The sequence below is a fragment of the Boleophthalmus pectinirostris genome, unplaced genomic scaffold, assembly GCF_026225935.1.
Source record: "Boleophthalmus pectinirostris isolate CB_2022bp ecotype Guang Dong unplaced genomic scaffold, ASM2622593v1 HiC_scaffold_2, whole genome shotgun sequence".
Taxonomy (NCBI): domain Eukaryota; kingdom Metazoa; phylum Chordata; class Actinopteri; order Gobiiformes; family Gobiidae; genus Boleophthalmus; species Boleophthalmus pectinirostris.
Window position 1 is genome coordinate 24828831 of NW_026571152.1, and position 20233 is coordinate 24849063.

At 36.7% G+C, this 20233-nt stretch overlaps 2 protein-coding genes across 2 annotated transcripts; both read left to right on the forward strand.

Moving 5' to 3' along the window:
• Nucleotides 1–340: 340 nt before the first annotated feature.
• On the forward strand, nucleotides 341–12607 carry LOC110169478 (ovochymase-2). Its single transcript, XM_055155884.1, has 14 exons — nucleotides 341–413; nucleotides 1375–1472; nucleotides 2282–2379; nucleotides 2840–3012; nucleotides 3088–3183; nucleotides 4025–4206; nucleotides 4283–4500; nucleotides 6135–6287; nucleotides 6745–6878; nucleotides 7562–7705; nucleotides 8964–9088; nucleotides 9152–9245; nucleotides 9315–9446; nucleotides 12492–12607. The coding sequence occupies exons 1-14, from the start codon at nucleotides 341–343 to the stop codon at nucleotides 12605–12607; spliced, it is 1836 nt and encodes a 611-aa protein (XP_055011859.1).
• Nucleotides 12608–13280: 673 nt separating this feature from the next.
• Nucleotides 13281–19934, forward strand: LOC110169327 (NADH-cytochrome b5 reductase 2). The gene is made up of 9 exons (XM_020934851.2): nucleotides 13281–13399; nucleotides 13465–13605; nucleotides 14025–14097; nucleotides 15246–15352; nucleotides 15460–15589; nucleotides 15789–15872; nucleotides 16418–16503; nucleotides 16576–16675; nucleotides 19667–19934. The coding sequence occupies exons 1-9, from the start codon at nucleotides 13385–13387 to the stop codon at nucleotides 19837–19839; spliced, it is 909 nt and encodes a 302-aa protein (XP_020790510.1). The 5' UTR covers nucleotides 13281–13384; the 3' UTR covers nucleotides 19840–19934.
• Nucleotides 19935–20233: the final 299 nt, after the last annotated feature.

Genomic DNA, 20233 nt, shown 5'->3' on the forward strand with positions numbered 1-20233 from the left:
ATCACAATGTCTTTAATTTCTCCACATGGTTAAAAAAAAAAAAAAAAAAACAAGACTACAAAATAATTAAAAACTGTAATACCTGAATATTACTTTTACTATCAGGTCCCCAGGTAAAATAAAAATGCATCAGTCTCCAACTCCAAGCTTTGTGTGCATTTTACAACTGCATTCATCACCACCCACTCCCCATGGTAGTCTGCCCACACCAGGCAACAGATGACCTTGACAGCACAGGCCTTTTGACAATGTTCTTGTAACATTTGAAGCTCTGACCGCCCCGGAAGCCTCTGTAAAGTATAACTGCTGCTGCTCCTCTCTGGATCCGTGTGCTTTCAACATGAAGAAGACACTTGTTACTCTGGTGTTTCTGTGCCTCTGGACTAATACTGGCTCTTACACTGCTCCACCAGGTAAGTCAGAACAATTCAATTTATTTCCACTACTTGCTTGTGTGTTGAGATGTTCTTGTTTTACCTTGAATGTTCCGTATCTATCGTCTAAATGTTCAGGTATCTGAAAACGCCACCATAAAGACTTTGACCAATCCTCAAATGAGTTCATGCCATTAAACCTCGAGAAAGTACTGGACACAGAAACTCTGTACTTTTTAATGAACTTTATGGGCTGGTTTGTGTCTGAAATAAATAAATGCATAAATAAATAAACACATAAATACATTCATAAATAAAATTACAGGTGTTTTTATTACTACTGAGAATTCTAAAAAAAATATTGTACTACTCTCCATGGATTTGACTTGTTATTTAGACTGGTTACATTAGCTGCTTGTCCCCATGGAGACAGATCAGTTTAATGCCTATCTGTGGAACATTCCTGGAAAAGCAAACATGGAGACAAGCAGGTGGCAGATCCTCCACCAGAAAAGTTACATAAAAACATAAACATAAAAAATACATTAAAAACAAAGAGTTGTGTTTCATTCACATATGTATGAATAATCCTTTATTACTAGTCTGTTTACACCTCCAAAGCTCAAAAAGCTCTGTTCCACCTTGTGATGTCATGAAGCAGTAGCTTTCAAATTAACAACTACTTTTAACTTCAGAAGAGATTAGCAATTCCAGATCTGAAATTATCTAAATGATTCTAGTGAAGGTGCATGGATTTTAAAAACACAGTGGAGCACTTCCTGTATTACCACATGACATCACAAAGTGGAACACAGTGTTTTATGTTTGAGAGAAGAACTCAGCCTAAATATGCAGGGTTTGTGTGTTAAACATGTGTGAATGAAACAAAACACAGGTCTGGGTATGTTGGTGACGAGGAAACAGCATTGTAACATAGATCAGAAAATAGCACAATATGGGCTCTTTAAACTTTGTTTGCTGGCATGATTCTCGGCTCTAGGTTCAAAGTGTGGAGTTCCTGGCGTGTGGAGCCCCCTGGTCCATGCTCTGAGGGTGGTTGGTGGAGCTGAAGCCACACACGGATCACACCCATGGCTGGTCAGTAATTCTGATGCTGTTACACCAACCACATGTCTCCACACTTCCTCCTTCCTGATCTGTTACAGAAAGTGACACTTGCCTCACCACATTGCTTTCTGTGTCTTGCTCTCTGTGCTGACCTATATTAAACAACAGAAGAACCACAGCTGATAAATTCTGCCTCCTGTAAACATTAGACTTTATTTATTCACAAGGGAAATTATTTGGACAGAGTAGGTCTCACATCACGATATATTATAATAACAAACAGCAGAAATATAAACGGCAATAACAAATTAAAAATAAGTTACAAAAATAGCAAGGGACTGGTGTCAAGTAAAGCATAAGTATTGTAGACGTACAATGACTGAATATAGAAATATAGTAAATGAGGAGAACATTGTATAAGGAGAACATTGTAACAATTAAATCATGATTGACCCAGGGTTATCTACATAAGTTTGAGTTTTTGTATAATTGTTTGGAGCATAGTATATGGGTGTAGTCCTGTATCTCTCACTATACTGCTTGTGTTACTGTTATTTCAAAAGTTATCTCACATTTTTGTAATTAGTGTGACATTTACTAGTGGTCACATAATTTCTTAAGTAACTTCCTTATGAAATTATTTATATTTTTCAAAAATATATGATGTTTTAACAAATCTACAAGTTCATACCAAACAAAAATAGTAAATGCATCTTATTTACCATGACCTAAAACCTCAGCAACATTTTCCTGGCCCTTAAATTCATACTATAAATGTCATTGTTTGTGTTTTAAACTCCTTTCCTCTGTAATGGTCTATATGTTTTGGTCATATTTAGGTCTCTCTCAGAAAACAAAGCTATCATTTCTGTGGAGGAGCCATTTTGAGCCCCCGCTGGGTGATGACCGCGGCACACTGCTTTTCATCAGCCTCAAGGTAAATACAAGCAACTCTATTTCTGAGAATATTTAGCATGCCTTCGTAATAATTGCCAACTAATTCAAACTAATATTAATACATAGAGGCAACACTCTTGGGTTTATATCCCAAAGATTTACTTGTTTTGGTCTCCTGCAGGCCTGGAAAATTATTGCCTTATTTTGGAAAAATGTGGCTATGATTATAGAACTGGCATCTTGTGTTGCACTGGAAAGATTTATTTATGTCAAGAGGAAAAGCTGAGGACATTTAGAGACCCAAAGTCATTGTTTACCAGTATGCAGCTTGTAATTATCATTTACAACTGTCGGTTTTTATCATTATTATTATTATTATTATTATTTTTTTTTTTTTTTTTATACATTGTTTCTGTGTGTTTTTGTTAATCTTTCAATATAAAAATATCTTTTAAAAAGTGATATTAATGCTGCATATTGTCATTCTCTTGTCTTTGCAGGGAGGCCCTCAGAGGTGTGAGGGCGGTGATTGGGGATTTTGACCAACATGTAATCGATGAAGAGGAGCAGGTTTTCACCATCAAGAACATCACAGTTCATGAGAAGTACCATCCCACTCTCCCTATGAACTATGACCTCGCTCTGTTGGAACTAAATGAGCCCATTTGTTTAGGTATCATCTCATCTGTCCTGAAGTCTGCCCTCATCACACTGAAGCTTGATTTAGTAATGAACCTGTTTTTTACAGGGAAGCTGGTGCAGCCTGTATGCCTTCCTCTTTTTGATGACCACACTCAACCTGATGCTAAATGCGTTGTGGCCGGGTGGGGAAAAACCAAAGAAAGTAAGTGCACTTGATTATGATATATGTACGGTATAAAGGGCCCATATGACACTATTTTCTCATCTATGTTATAATGTTGTTTCATCATCACAAACAAACATAAACATATCTGAAGTTGTGTTTAGTTTCATTCACACATGTTTAACCCAAACTCTGCATATTTAGGCCCACACGAAAAACACTCTGTTCCACCTTGTGATGTCATGTGGTCATACAGGAAGTGCTCCACTGTGTTTTTAAACTCCATTAAACCTTCACTTCAGTCATTTGGATAATTTCATCACTCCTAAACTGAAGGTAAAAGGCAGCTATTAACTTGAAAGCTACCATTTGTGACATCACAAGACAAGGTGGAACAGAGCATTTTGAGCTTTGGAGATGTAGATAGACTATAGTACTGTATATAAAAGGATAAGATGTGAATGAAACACAGCACAATTCCAAGTATGTTTTTGATGAGGTAACAATATTATAACATGGCTAAAAGTTCACAAGAATCAATTTTGTGGTGCATAGGACCTTTAACAAGACAATCACTCACCCACTCACCACATTCACACTAGGCAAGGTGGATAAAGTGTCTTGCCTAAGGACACAATGTTTGCTGTATAGCCACTGCTGATTCACTGTTGCATCTGGTATTCCCCATAGTCTCCCATCCAAGTACCAACCAGGCTGGGCCCTGCTTAGCTTTCAAGATCAGTCAAGATCAGGCATTGATAAAAGTGGAAACACCACACAGGTCTAGATAAATGTGAAGAGCTGCATCAATAAAACAGCAGAACAAGTACAAGTTCAGCTGAGGCTGCATAAAGTGAACTGTATTGCATATCTCTTTCAGGGGGACATCTTTCTAGAACTCTTCGTGAGGTCCAGTTAAACTTAGTAGACCCAGCTAAGTGTAAACATGTTCTCCAGACTTTGAAAAGTGCCATACTGTCCCCACAGAGGCTCCACAGACCCCCACCAGCTCTGACTGTTCTGTGTGCAGGTCCAGAGACAGGAGGTAAAGACGCCTGTCAGGTAAAACACTACCACATTAGACTGTATTCATTCTCATAACCCCACGGACATCTGTAAATAGTATCCCTTTCCTCAGGGGGACTCTGGCGGACCTCTGGTATGTCCGGTGGGCTCGGCCGGCGGTCACTGGGTAGCTCTGGGTGTAACTTCCTGGGGCAAAGGCTGTGGGCGGAGCTGGGAATTTAACTCCAGTCGCCCCCCTTCGCAAAGAGGCTCTCCTGGGGTTTTCACTGATGTCAAACTGATGCTACCCTGGATAAAGCTAACACTACGACAGGGTCAGTGGTGGATGAAGTACTCAGTTTGGTACTTAAGTAAATGTACAGATATGGGGGCAAAAGATTACTCAGGTAAAAAAAACGTAAAACTAATGAAGAACCTGTTTAAAATTGTGCTTTAAGAGTATTTTGCAGCGATTTATTTTTAAAATTAAAGCATGAAATGTAATTTTTATCAAGAATTTGGCTGATTTTAAATTATTCAATTGATTTCTTCATTTTTCTAGCTATTTTTCTGTTTTTGGTTTGCTCAAAGTTGAGACAGAAACTAGATAGACAGAAAATTATTTTTATTTTTCAGTCCAGATCTAAAATGTTGTGAAATAGAAAATACAGTTACATACTCTCAAATGTACTGAAGTAAAAGTACAGTATCCAAAACTGACTTATGTAAAGTACAGATACCTAAGAATTGTACTTTTACTTTTTACTTTTTTTAGTGCTTACCTTCCACCACTGGACAGGGTAACTCGTATAATCGTAGTCAGTTCAAACACATTGTTCTACTACAACAGCAACAGTAGTGAGCATTTTAAGATAAGATAAGATAATCCTTTATCGTGTCCCATGGGAGAAATTTGCTTTATCACAGAGACAGGACAAAACAACAACAAAAGCACCACACAAACATCCACCATAGAAAATAAATGCATAAAAAGAGACCAAGTATGACCACGAGTGACACACCAACAGGACCTTTAAGTCACTCTTTACAGACAAGCCCTTCACAGTCTTGTATTCTATTAATGCTTGCACACTCCCTAAGCCTATGTGCAGTTTTGATTGCACATTCCCCTGATCTATGTGCAGTTTTGATTGCACATTGAAAACTGCACATAGGTTTTCAAACACACTTCAGTCTGAGCTCCCTGTTTGTCTTTGTGAATGGATTCTTCAAGCACCAGCTAACCCTGCTAGTTCTTGTAACTACTTCTACTATTGTGAAGGCTACAATTTAGCATGTGTCCATGGGTTTCAGAATAATAGAAAAAATAGGACTGCTGCCATAGCGATTCACAGTTTAAACCTAATATTATATCTTCTGAAGTCTTCCACATATAAAATGAAGCTGAATCAAGAGTAGTAATTTGCATTAGAAATGAGAAATTGCATCTTGGCAAATCAATTAGCATGTACATGCACTTTGTAACTTTTTAGTTGGGGGTCTGTCGCCTGCTTGTTTCTATGGAGATGTCATTGCTCTGCCTGGAATGTTCCGTATTATGACATTAAACAGCTCTACCTTACATTCATTCACTTACAGTTTTTATAACTCAAAAAAACTTAGCAAAACAGGCATTAAGACTGTAAGCGGGGTTGCCTCTTCACAGATCTGACCTGTAACTTGATCTGCTTTGGTCTCTATGACGTTAGAACGGTTCAATACCATACTATGAAACATTCCAGACACCAGCAACATGTCTGTGGAAAAAAGCATTTGATGGGCCCTCCACCAGAAAAGTTACACAATGCACCTTTAAAAAACATACTGCTTTTAAGCCTTGGACAAAACGATGTATTTGTAGTTGAATCATTTAATTCAATACTAAATAATAAATAATAAATGATATTGTATGTTTTTTCCGAACAGCTGAGTCAAAGCAGTCGGGGAGACCTTTATCCAGTGAGGTGTTTTTCTTCTCATTACAGTCATTTTTCATCTATTTTTCATGCATGCCTGTTTGATGTGAGCAGTGCTCTGTGTGTGCCAGGACTGTGCACTGTGCAGGATGGCTCTGTGATTGACACGGAGGGGGTCATCAGAAACCCCGCCTCCCAACACCGTTACTATGACAACAATGAGTGAGTGACAGAGAATTGATTCATTATGGGCTTTGAGGTGAAAAGCAACTGTGTGTTTCCCGGAGTAGGCCAGGAGCAATACAGTGTTAGAAGAAGTATTTTATCTTGTTATTTAAGTAAAAGTACAGACAATGATGCAAAAAAAAAAAAAAGTAAATGTATCTTGAAAAATTTACTTAAGTATTTGTATATTTTAGTTTGCTCAAACTATGAACTTAAATAAACCCCTTTTCAGCAGGTCCCGAACTATCATAAAAATTATTTTACATTTTAGTCCTGCTCAAACATTTTGTTTGGGAGAAAGTACAGATACCTGCTCTCAAATGTAGTAAAATAAAAGTAAAAAGTATCCACTTAACTTAATGTACTTAAGTAAAGAACAGATACTTAAAATTAGTACTTAAGTACAGTATTTTATTACTTTTACTATTTATGACTTTATTTGTGTTTTTTACAGACTGTGTGTATGGAGGATCAGTGCCCCTCATGGGTCCAGCATTTTATTGGAGATTAAACATTTGGATTTGGAGAATGACTCATATTGTCTCTATGATCGACTTACTCTGTCTGTCGGACCTCAAAAACCTGTTGGTGAGTTCTGTGCATTTTCATACATGGACTGAATGTGTAAAGTACAAATATATAGACGTGTCCTTGAGCATCTACAAAAGTGATTTATTAGACTACTGCATTATTATTATTCAATAATGTATAGGTAGACATTGAGCACAGTTTTGAAAATGTAGTTCTCTGTCTAAACAAATTGGTCTGTGAAAACTGTGAGCAGTTTTGGAAAGTAGCTGAATACATATCAAAAATATTCTGAAGACTGGAGCTGTATTCCTGTATTATTATACAGGTATTTTTTTAACTTGGGGGAATTCATAATTACTTTCCTAAATAAAAAAAACAATACCTGATCATGCAGTTTTGGCTTTGAGCAGTGCGGCATTAAGAAATAAGAAAAATAGAAAACACAGCTCTTGTAGTACGTGCATGTGCTTTTTTTTTTTGTCTCTAATTAGACAAAAATTTATGCATAACAAACAGTGCAACAAAAATAAAGCTGTTTGTAATTACATGTCATGTTTTTTCACTATAATACAATAAAATTCTATGGAAACGCATTCCAACTACTCAGAATACAGTACTCTGATTGGCCCATGTACCAGAATATGTTACAAAATGTGAATGAAAGTATTCTCTAACTAAATATATGTTCAAAGTATTCTTCCCATCACTGTATATTAGTGACAATTGTTTATCTTTTGCAGGTGTATTTTGTGGAAATGTCTATCCTAGCCAATTATTCCTTGTTAATTCCCATCATGCAACAGTGCTTTTCTCCTCTGATGTGAGCATAGTGGGAACAGGATTTGCCATGAAGTACCGTGCTGTTCAGAGATTCACTGATCCTGGTAGGAACTAGCAGTCAACTGTAAACAGACTGTCTTCTCTCGTTTCAATGCCGCATTCTTTTTTCGTGTTAGTCAATTTCACTTTGTACTCATGTATTTTTTATGTTTCTTTGGCAATTGACAAAATACATTCAAAGTGTCATGCCACTGTTAACTTTAAAAGTCCTATATTACTCAAAATTGACTCTTGTGAGCTTTAAGCCATGATATAATGTTGTTACCTCCTCAAAAACATACCCAGAGTGCAGACATGTTTGACTAATTCTTTATTAGTCTGTTTCTCCAAAGCTCAAAATGTTCTGCTATGAATGGATAGTTTTCAAATTAAAAGCTAAGAGTTAAGACCTTTTGTTTGGTAGAGATAGGGTTTAAATTTCCAGGGCTTAAATTATCCAAACGAGTCTAGTTGAAGATGTATAAAATTTAAAAGGACAGTTGAGCACTTCCTGTATTACCACATTATCACATGATATCACAAGGTGGAACAACCTGTTTTCTGTTTGAGAGAAAAACAGGAATGTGTGACTGAAACAAAACACAAATCTGGATATATTTTTGATGAGTAAACAACATTATAACAGATCAGAAAATAGTAATATAATAGTAATATGGGCCCTTTAAATGAACTTGAAAGTGCACGTGCTCTAGTATCCAATATAAAGTGTGTAGACAGAACAGAACATTGCCAGTCCGACTGACTCTTGAGTGCAGGTGGTTGTCCCATGACAGACATAATGAGCTGCACAAGACACACAGCAGGCCTGTGTTACCATAGTGCTCATGGGTATTGAAGAATAGAGAATTACAGATAGCAGGCTCTGAGTCAGAGATATTGTACATGCAGTGCGATCGCTTAGCGTCATTTGAGTTAAGCATTTCCCAGGTTGGCACTTAAAAGGCTCATATTACACAATTTTGTATGTTATAATTTAGTTTTATCATTAACATATTCTTGGAGTTGTGTTTTGTTTCATTCTCCACTTCACTTCAATAGAATCATGTATTTGATATGAGCCCTGGAATTGCCAATCTCTACTGAACTAAAAGTAAAAGGTGACTTTTAACTTGAAAACTACCCCTTCATGACATCACAAGGTGTAACAGAGCATTCTGAACTTTGGAAATGTAGACACATGAATAATAAAGGTTTAATCAAACATGTGTGAATGAAATAAACACAACTCCAGGTTTTGATGGTAGTAAACATTTGTAGTAGTTGTCAGTACAAAACTAAAATATTTCAGTTGACTTTGTTTAGGATGTGGCACAGTTGTTTTGGTGCAGAATGAGACGAACATCCACAGCCCTGGATTCCCACAACACTACACGAACAACTGCATGTTCAGATGGGTGGTCTATGCAACACAGGGCCACATCATTAAGGTAAAACTAAATACAGACATGCAATAAATTCTTAAATGCAATAACAATTGTTTATGCCCACAGCTGAGATTAACAGATTTTGAGTTGGAGGAGTCCAGCAGATGTCTGTATGATTCCCTGGTTGTCTACGGCGACGTGGAGGGAACAGATGAGATAGGTACACAGACAAAATGCTAAAACAACAAAACAAGCTGACTATTATGGTGTATTTTGATGGTGTTTGTAGCTGTGCTTTGTGGGACCAGTCTTCCTCCTCCTGTCATCTCCTACCACAGTGTTATGGTCCTTCAGTTTACATCAGACAACAGTGTGACTCACAGAGGCTTCAGTGCCAGTATAGAGTTCATCCACCAATCAGGTTTGTGAATTTGATGTGTGTTTGTATAGGCATGTATTAGAATTATTAATATACATTTTACTTAAAGGGCCCATATTACACTATTTTCTGATCTAATTGAGAATTGACATTTGCAAAACAGCTCCCACAAAATCCTAAACAGATTTTTAGTTTTCCTTAAGAAAATTCAATCTCAGTAAAATGCAGTTTTTCATTCAAAACTAATCAACCATCTAGCAAAAACAAGTTTTTACCATCAAAACTCTCAAACTCTCATCATGTGTTTTTTTTCTGGACTCTTTTAGTCATTTGACAGAGTAGTTCAGAAGTTTAAGTCCCTCTCTCAGTGACCACAGAGAATCACTGGTTTAGTGCAGTTTGCAGATGGGTTCACACATTAAACAGATGGATTTTGGACTAGAAAAGCTTTGCTTTTTTGTTTAAAATCTGTCTGAATTGTATGTACAATATAAATGTACACAGTACTAACTGCAAAGAAGATTTAGCAATATTTGATCCAAAATATTTATGGTGTAGAAAACAGATAGATGTTTGAATAGAAGATACTTAAATACTCCTTTTGAACTGTAATATGTAATATATTCTTGAAATCAAACGAGACAGTTGCATGTCTCACAGGGTGTGTATCTCTATGTAGCCTGCACAGTCTGTACTCACTGCTGAGGCCTTTCTTTCTCTTTGACACATTTGAAATCCTTTGTTGATACATTTTGGGTGCTCACAAATATTTGTTTTTTTGCTTTCTGCTGTCACGAGTTTCTATATTCAAAGTGACAGAGTTTGGACCAACATCCTTTACCATGTGTAAACTGACCTGTAAAACAAACAAAAAACAAAAGAAAACATTGAATTCAGTGCTCACGTATGTTTGTGAATGAGAATTGTGTCAAAGGTTCTGAGAAAGAGCCTGAGAACTGTCTGAACCAAAAAGAAATGTTCCAAATGATTTGACCACCTGAGCTCCTGTCCAGATACATGTTTGAATCAAATGATCAAACTGAGCCAAGTTCCAAAAAATGTGCTAAAATAAAAAATAAAATAAAAAAACTGTAATACGAGAGTGACTATATGTGTGTATGTCTTAACAGAGGAATGAACTGACTACTGTCCAAAGACTCAGTAAGGCCCAAAGCTGCAAGGTTAAATCCTGCTCTTTGAAAAAGGCCTGGCAATAATAATAAGCAGAGAAAAATCAATGAATAAATATAATACAGTTGCTTCAGATTGTTTTATATACCTTATATAGCTCACCTAACCAGTATAAAGTCTAATTATGTGTACATGTCAAATATTGCACTGCATAACAATCCACAAATATCATGTTTACAGATTTGCATCGGGAGGATAAGCCATGTGGGAAAAGGTGCACCAAGGACTTAAGAGGAAATCAGATACTCACTACATCTCAGGGTTATTTTTTTTTTACTGAACCCATTCACTACTTCAGTTTACACCTTAATTAAGTCACTTTCCTTCTCACTAATAAACCTTAAAGCTACCATTTGTAATTCAGTTGGCTCAGTTGGCCCCGTTGTATTCTCACATTACACCGCTAGATGCTTTCTACATTACTGCTGTAATTTATGTAATTTAATAAGCCACATGAAACATTATACCAAGGAGTTGCAGTGTATCTATCTGCTGATTTGGGGCTACTGTCAAACTTCTCATAATCTTTAATCATTATTTGTCTGTACACAAGGCTGCAAAGGGAGTCTGAGTGTAATGTTATGAGCTAAACAAATATTAGGGTCAATGACATTTAGTAAGACAATGGGGTATTTCACACTCAGGCTGCAATGGACCTGTTACTCTGGTTTAACTCACTAAAATGTTTAAATAACCTTTGTTAGTTTTAAAGTTTGAAGTTTTGAAAGTTAAATTATCACATCTATTATAAATGTTTGCAATCAAAATATCAGATGAATATATTCCAGTAAATTAGATGTGTACTGTTCTGCCGGATGGTGCATAAGTTTGCCCAACAGAAATAGCCTACTTTTTGTTTTTTCTTCATCTTTGTTTTCAGAAAACACCTCCTACTACCCAAATATACACTGCAAGCTGTTCACAGATGGTACTTGGCTTAGTAATAGTTTCATAGTTTTCTTGGAACTACTACAACTACATTACATAGTCCTAATGCACTCTAAAAACAGTGGAAGAATACCAATTATCATGTGTTTTTTTTAGACAATGCAGCTGAAAAAACTAAACACAACCACTCCCTGCTCTGAAATAAAGTATTATGAGGAAATTTAGACATTAAAATAATATGAATTACAAATGCTTTAACAGCTAATATATAAAAATTCTTGAAACTGCATGTGGTACAGTCAGATTTAGTCGTTATGTTCAGATGTTTGTTCTTCCCTGCTGTGCTGTTGCTGGTGATACCTGTTCCTCTCGCCACACCCCGGCTCCTCTGGGACTGCACCAGGAGTTCACATTTTCTCAGGCTCTTTACAATAAAGAGTGACTCACACACTTTTATTAACTGTCTCCACAAAGATTAACCCTGAATTTAGGCCAAGATGTTATTAATTCCATATCAATACAGTTTAGTGTCATATTCTGAGTTATATATTTTTAACTTACACTACTTACTACATGAGCAACCACATCATTTTTGAAACAATGTAACGAACAGGGGAAGGGTAATATGAGTTTTTCTTCTTCCCACTCCTTTTCGAGCAATGTGCTTTTCTGTTGTTTACAGTGTACATGTAGTTTACAGGATTATTGTTTCTCTCTTGAAACTTAACTGCATTTTAATCCAAGCAACACAATCAAAAATACAGTTATATAATGATGTCACAGTTAACTGTTATATATTACAATGCAGAATATTTAGTGTTAATTACCCTGTGTCTTTTTAGTGATAGTAACAAAAAAAACTATGGGCCGTAATATCACAAATAGCACTTTGGCTCCATCTTGTGGTTAGAAAGTGTACTTGAAAATGACTACTTGTTGAAAGATAATTATTAAAGATTTGATGGGGAAAAAATGACTGTATTTCTGTTTTTCTCTCTGTATTGACAGAGTCTGGTCAAAGGAGAGTGGACCATGAATCAGAGGATCTACAGCAGAGCTCAGAGCCTTCTGTGCAAATGAGGCTGGGCTCGGACTTTCCATACGAATCCTCTGGGACTGAGTGAAGGACAATAAATGCATTTTAAATATTATTTGCAAATAAGAAAATAAATGAATAACATAATAAGTTGTGCTTTAATTCGAGGACTAAAGTAAACATGTTTCTGTTTCTGTTTATTCGAAATGTTTTGAAAACAGTTTTCATCCTGAAATATTGTGTCACTATATTTTGAAGACTAGATAAAGGCACATGCCCTGAGTGCCTCATTGAGTCATTATTGTCTCTCTTTTTCTCTTTTCTCTCTCCCCCTCTTTTTTTTTTTTTTTTTTTTTTTTTTGTATTGTTCCCTACTTATGGGTTATCTACACGTAATGACAATACTGTCCTCAGATGACAGTAATCTTGTTTACCTTGTTATAAGGCCCTTATCTAGTCAAACTGAAGCATTTCATTGATAAATTACTGCACAAGAAAATAAATGTATAAATGGATTATGGCTAAAGTGATCTAAGTTTCCTTGAAAATCCCCAAAAGCTCTGCACAATTTCATCAAACAGAAGTGAACTCTGGTAGTCCGCACACAGCCTTGTAGAGTTCCTGCCCCGTCCCCTCCCTTACGGTGGGGTGATATCAGGATCTTCAGCTCTGACAGTGCACCACTTCTGGGCTGTGCAGAGCGGGTGGGACTCTGGCCTCTTATTGGTCTAAACCAAGCGTGTCACCTTTCACTCATTGAGAGACCACACCTCCTTTTACTTTCTGACAGCATGAACTCTGCCCAAGAGTGGACTTTGAGAGTGTAGTGGTTTCAGGAAACACTACCAAGGCCTCAGCCAAAATCATGGACCCAACACTGGTAAGAACAACTTTATCCTTGTTCTTTTGGTATGCATACTTTTGTTACACAATTTCCTCTTGCAGATTGTGGTGGCAGCATGTGTACTTGTAGCCACAGTGCTGTTCTTCATTCTCCAATCTTCTGGTGGTGAAAAGAAAAAAAACCTGCCAGTCACTCTCCAGGATCCTGCAGTAAAATATCCTCTCCGCCTCACTGACAAACAGGTGAGAATATATTAGTTTATGTTCTCTGTATTACTTCCACCCACAGTCAAACACATGCATGCTTAGATATCACAGTATGTATGTATGAATGAATGAATGAATGAATGTACTATACTCTATATTCTACTTTATTTGTTTCCAAACTGTTAAACATGCATTCATAATGGTGCACAAGTGTTATTCAAGCAAACATTCAGTAGACCTATTTTAATTTAGTAATGTTAATAATGTATAGTTTTTTTATTAATACTGTGTAGTTTTATTATATTTGGTAAAGAAATTGCATCAAAATAATATTAGTCCAAATTGTAATCTTCACTCTGTAGTCTTAACTCTGCAGTTTTTTTGTTGTTTTTTTTACAATGTTGTTCCTGTGTTCTTGATTTTTTATTTTTCTCCCCCATTTTGTCCTTCAACAGGAAATCAACCACGATACAAAGAAATTTCGCTTTGGCCTTCCCTCTGAGTCCCATATCCTTGGGCTGCCAGTTGGTACTGTATCTAACCTCACTATTATACAAATATAGATAAAGACTTAGACAAACTTTATTCATCTACAAGAGGAATTATTTGGACACAGCAGCTCACACATCACAACATATTACAATATCAAAGAGCAAAAATATAAATGATAATAATTACGGATGTAACAATAACTGAAATATCGTGATATTGTATCGTCAAAAGTCTCACAAAAATATCGTGGGTTGTCACAATATATCGAATTACAAGTTTCTTTGCTTAAACGCATGCTTTTATAGAAGCAACATCTCATAAACACAGGGAACTACATATCCCACGATTCATTTCAGTGCAGATAACATGAAGAAATATGTTTTTGACTTGAATTCTTGGGATTATGACTGAAATAATTCACACCAAAATCTTGTCAAGGTATTTTAAAAGCAAAAAAGTGTCCAATCTACAATTATAATAGCCTCGCCAAAATATTGCAATAAATATCGTACCGTGTGATGCATATTGTGATAATATCGTACCGTGAGATTTGGATATCGTTACATCCCCTGATAATAATACATTCAAAATAAGTAGCAAAACTAACAAGAGACTGGAGTCAAACAGGGCATAGTTATATAAATGTACATGTACAAGTACAAGTAAAAATAAAATATAGAAATAATTAATATATGTAATTTATATACAAGAGGTCATAAGGAGAAACAGTGCAAAAATGAAATAGTGATTGACAGGACATAGGGTTATCTGTTACATAAGGGTGAGTTGTTGTACAGTTGTAGGGAGCATTATCTGTTACATAAGGGTGAGTTGTTGTACAGTTGTAGGGAGTATGGTATAAATGTAGTCCTGTAGCTCTCACTGTTTGAGCGGAGCTGTTGGAGCCTGTTGGAGCCTGTTGGAGAATGAGCTTCTCTGTCCCTCTATAGTCTGGTGCAGTGGGTGATCAGGAGTGTCCATGATGGAGAGCAGTTTGTTCAGTGTCCTCCTGTCCCTCACTGTGACAAATGTTTCCAGCTCACAGTCAACCACATGGCTCAGTTTGTCAATCCATCGAATGTCCCTTTTGCTGGTGCTGCTCCCCCAGAAGACCACAGTGAAATATCTGTACAGTTGAAAAGAACAAACTATCACAGTGATTGGTCGGTGTTTCTCTTCCTCAGGTCAGCATGTGTATCTATCAGCAAAAGTCAATGGCTCTCTTGTGGTTCGAGCATACACCCCAGTGTCCAGTGATGAAGACCAGGGCTACGTGGACCTTGTTGTGAAGGTACTGACCACAAAGTCAAAAAGTGTTTTCAGCTAGTTTTATTTACTGTAAAATGTACAGACTATAGTGGATATACACGACTAAAGTTTCAATTTTTCATTTTGCAGGTGTACTACAAGAATGTGCACCCCTCATATCCAGAAGGAGGAAAGATGTCTCAGTATTTGGACAACATGGCCATTGGAGACAGCATTGATTTCAGAGGCCCCAATGGACTTCTGATTTACAAAGGCAATGGTAGGCTTTGTTGTACATGGTCAAATAGTAACCCGATAGTAACCCGATGTGATTTGTTGACATTTGTACAGCCTACGTGCAAATAATTGTGTTCTTGTGTAAGGCTGTTTAACAACTGAACCTTTCCTTCCTTTCTCCAGCAGATGGTGTTATAATACAGCCCAAACTTCTCTAACCCTTATTGTAATGCCTTCATTAGGAAAGTTTTCCATCAGACCAGACAAGAAGTCAGAGCCAGAAATAAAGAAGTTTAAGCACGTGGCTATGATTGCTGGAGGAACAGGTACACAACGTTGTCTTTTCTGTCACTGAATGAAACATAGTTATTAATTTAATTTGCACTGCATGATATTTCAAGTGGAAGATCTGATTTTAGCTTAACTCTATGGAAATGCTTTGTTTAAAATGTTCCACAGTATAGATTAAACCTATATCACAAGGGGGACAAGCAGGTACTAGCACTACATTACATTACAATTCAGAGCTGTGGAGAGTCACCCCTATTCACAAAAGGAATTATTGTATTTTTGAGCAACAGAAACACCCAGAATGACTAAATGCTAGACAGACATGTTTAATGTCACACCATGGAACATTCGAGGGAAAGCAATAACATCTTCCTGGAGATGGAGAAGTTATACAGTGCACCTTAAAGCTTTCTGTTATTTTTGTAAATATGGCCTTAAACACTATGATTTTTTATTTTTTTTATCTGTACCATAGCTACACACTACATCTACACCTTTCATATTGGCCTAGTGGACCAGTGTATAAATGGCTTAATAAACATGGTTTCTATAGTAACAGAAATCTCTTGAATCATGTCAGGGATCACTCCAATGCTCCAGTTGGTTCGCAGGATCACAGCAGACCCCTCCGACAATACCAAATGCTCACTCATATTTGCCAATCAGGTCAGCCATTTTCCAACACTTAAAATGTACTTTCCCAAATGCTGAAGATGCTGACTTTTTTTTTTTTCCTAGACAGAGAAGGATATTTTATTGAGAGAAGAGTTGGAGGAGGTAAAGAAGAACCATCCTGACCAGTTCAGCCTGTGGTACACACTGGACAAACCTCCACAGGGTAAACTGTTCCTTATCCTACGTACAATACCAAATTTGGATAGAAAATTTTATTTCTCCAGTTTGTGCATATCATCGTCACACACGAAATCTGTGGGTAACTTTTAACTGTACTTTAATAGCACATTCCTAGACTGGCTAAGAACTTTGTGAACTTTACAGCTTGGTCTGTAGGCCTACCATAAAAGCCAAAGTTTCACAAATAGCACTGAAATTGTGACTTGTGAAACATGTATGCCAGTATTTCAGTATGTTGAGGTCTCTCACTCATAGGTCAGTTTATGGGTTAAGTACAGTGGTGGAAGTAGTACTCAGTTTTGTTACTTAAGTGAAAAAGAGCAAAAGAAAAAAAGTATCAAATGAAAAAAAAAAATCTACATCAGTAAAAGTATTAAAGTCTCAGTTGAAACGTAAGAGTAAAAGTGTGTTTTTTGAGGTCTTATAAGGCTTCAAATGTAGTAATTTTGATACAGATCAGATTTTTCAAACTCTGAACATGTTAAAAGTAAACCCGTCAGCCTTTTCAGCATGTCCAAAACTATAATAAAAAATACTTTTACTTTTCAGTCCAGTTCCAAAATGTAGTTGAGCAGAAAGTACAGATACTTGCTTTCATGTAAAAAGTACTCACTTTAAATTTGACTTAAAATACAGATACCTAAAATCTACAGTTATTTCCTACTTCTACTTACTTACATTCCACCACTGGTTAGGTGTAACTATAGAGTAACTTATAACCCAGTCTAAAGACTATTTAAAACTCAGCTACAACTTCGACGGGTGACTGTGTGTCTTAATAAATTCTGCTTGAGTTGTGTTCCCATTTGGCAGATACACAAGTTGTTTACTAAGACTAAAATTATATTTCTGTTGAGCCCTACACCTATTTGTAACTTGTAGCCAGTGTTGGGGAGTAACGGATTACATGTACCGCCGTTACGTAATCAGAGTACAAATTGTGAGTAACTGTATTCCGTTACAGTTACTGTTTCAATGAGTGGTAATTGGATTACAGTTACTTTGCTGAAATAAGTGGATTACAAGGCGGTATTTTCCTGTTTTCACATTTTGTGCTACCTCGCATTTATAATTTTTTTTATTTCGGTAATTCCACTAATTGCCTGAAGCCCAAACAGAACGCGCACAATAAGAGCGATGGAAACGTCATGTTAAAGTTGGCGGTGTCAGTCACACAGTGGAAGTAGCAGTACATTGGTAAAAACGCATTTGTGTCTTGGAAATTCTTCTCCCGATGTGTATATATATATATATATATATATATATATATATATATATATATATATAACAAATATAAAATCGCCTACAACTTAAATGTGAAACAGGAGCTACTGGCACTGGTGAAAACAACCTGCATAGACTCATAATATCTGCACTACTGTCCTATACTGACCTGCGACATGAGGGGACACACACACAAACACACACCTTCATCATCGTCATCAACCTGAGAACCCGCGGACCACGTTTCCTTCCGTAGTTACAGCGCGGACACCGCCGTCTCGTGCGCCGCGTGTGGACCATGTTTTCTCGCGTAAACCGCGCTTCCTCCTGTGCGCCTCTAAACCAGAACTAACACCAGAACTAACACCAGGACTAAACCAGGACTAAACCGGGACTAAACCAGGACTAATCCAGGACTAAACCAGGACTAAAGCAGGACTGAACCAGGTTTAAACTAGGACTAAACCACGACTAAACCAGAACTAAAGACCTGGTCTAGACCTGGTCTAAACCAAGTCTAAAATCAGGACTAAACCAGGACTAAACCAGGTCAAACAACATGACACCTAACAGTAGGTTGACATAATTAAAGGTGATCTCATATAAAAATAATTTCTCTATCAATAATATTTTTTAATATGGTGAAGGAAAGGCTTATCTTGTTTCTGTCTTTTAACAGACAAAACCTCTTATATTAAGATATCGTGGTCTTTGTTTCTCTACAGCAAACAGTTGCTTATTCATGGAGACTTGGACTCAGACAATTTGAAGACAACAAACAAGAATTTTCAGGATGTGGTTGCTACATTCATGTCGTTTAAAAAAACATGACAATATCAAGTAATCCAAAGTAATCAGATTAAGTTACTCACTTTAAGTAATTTAATGGATTACGTTACAAACTACATTTTGGGGTGTGTAATCTGTAATCTGTAGGGGATTACATTTTAAAAGTAACCTTCCCAACACTGCTTGTAGCTTATGCAAATATAGAACAAGGTGCATTGAATGGTATTGCCATGGTGTTTGGATACCTTAAGAACAGAGACAGAGTAGAAGCTATTGAAGTCTGTTTGACTTTACAGGCACTAAAGGAAAATCCATGAGCCCAGCATGATACCTGCATCTTACCACAAGGTTTTACTGAAGTTAAGCCCTGCGCCCATGTCTTAGTACATCTAATCCTTCAAAAAACTCATACTAATCATGTGTGACAGTATTACATAAGCTGTGACATTAGCATCCAGTAATACCACCCAGAAAAGGCCCTTGATCCTTTCTCAGTTTTTGCTTTCATGTTGTGTATTAATTAGTAATCATGCAGGAACAGATGACATCATTGCCAGTTTGCTTATACTAATATATTTCTAACTGAAAACTGAATTCCTTTTTTGAAGGTGTGAATCTGGTTTTGAATGTCACTTCTGGTTTCTTCTTGTGGTTTTACTCACACTTCCGTGCTAATGTCCTGTCTGTTAAAGCATTACTGAGAGATTGACAAAGCCATGCTAGCCAGATTTAAAGTAGTGTAGTGTCTTATAGCGTAAAAAATGTCCATTGCATAGGCAGGCACATAGACAAGAAGCAAATCTAAATCAAGGGACAAAACATAAATAAAAATCCTTCAAGAACCTTCTCATCCTTCTCATATTATCTATAAAGAATAATCTTATATACACCCCATATATACAGTATTTACTTTATTTTGCATACTACTGTTGATTTTTATTTGCTTGCATGTTTTCCTCAGACTGGAGCTACAGTTCAGGGTTCGTGACAGCGGACATGATCAAGGACCACCTCCCTGCTCCCTCCAGTGATGTCCTGGTTGTGTTGTGTGGTCCCCCACCTATGATACAGTATGCATGTTTGCCAAACCTGGACAAGCTGGGTCACAAAGCTGATAATATTTTTGCATACTGATTTGGCTAACACAGAAACAACCAACTTTGAATGTCTGTTTGTTATTTTATACTTGACATTTGTAACTATGTGAAATAAAGCACATTTTCACACAATGACTTACTACAGTATTTTTGTACAATGACCAATATATTTTTATTGTATAGGTATGGTGATACATTTAGAGCCGTGTCATAAAGCTGACAATTTATTAACAACAACAAAGTGTACTGATTTGGCTAACAAAAAAGAAGCCTACTTTGAATGTCTGTTCGTATTTTTACTTAACATCTATCTCGGCCATCAGATTACAGAACGACTTATGACTGATGTACAGAACAGACACTTCAATATTCTATTTTTTTGTCGTGACATTTTTAGCGCAATAACGACCAGAGGTTACATTTCCTACACA

Excerpts from the sequence above, each read along its gene's own strand:
- LOC110169327 (XM_020934851.2), top strand. Across the intron at positions 14,098-15,245 it reads TATCCTTGGGCTGCCAGTTG|GTCAGCATGTGTATCTATCA; the intron begins GTACTGTATCTA and ends TCTCTTCCTCAG. Across the intron at positions 16,676-19,666 it reads ACTGGACAAACCTCCACAGG|ACTGGAGCTACAGTTCAGGG; the intron begins GTAAACTGTTCC and ends TGTTTTCCTCAG.
- LOC110169478 (XM_055155884.1), top strand. The coding sequence starts at position 341 with ATGAAGAAGACACTTGTTACTCTGGTGTTTCTGTGCCTCTGGACTAAT. Across the intron at positions 6,879-7,561 it reads CGGACCTCAAAAACCTGTTG|GTGTATTTTGTGGAAATGTC; the intron begins GTGAGTTCTGTG and ends TATCTTTTGCAG. Across the intron at positions 9,246-9,314 it reads GGAGGGAACAGATGAGATAG|CTGTGCTTTGTGGGACCAGT; the intron begins GTACACAGACAA and ends TGGTGTTTGTAG.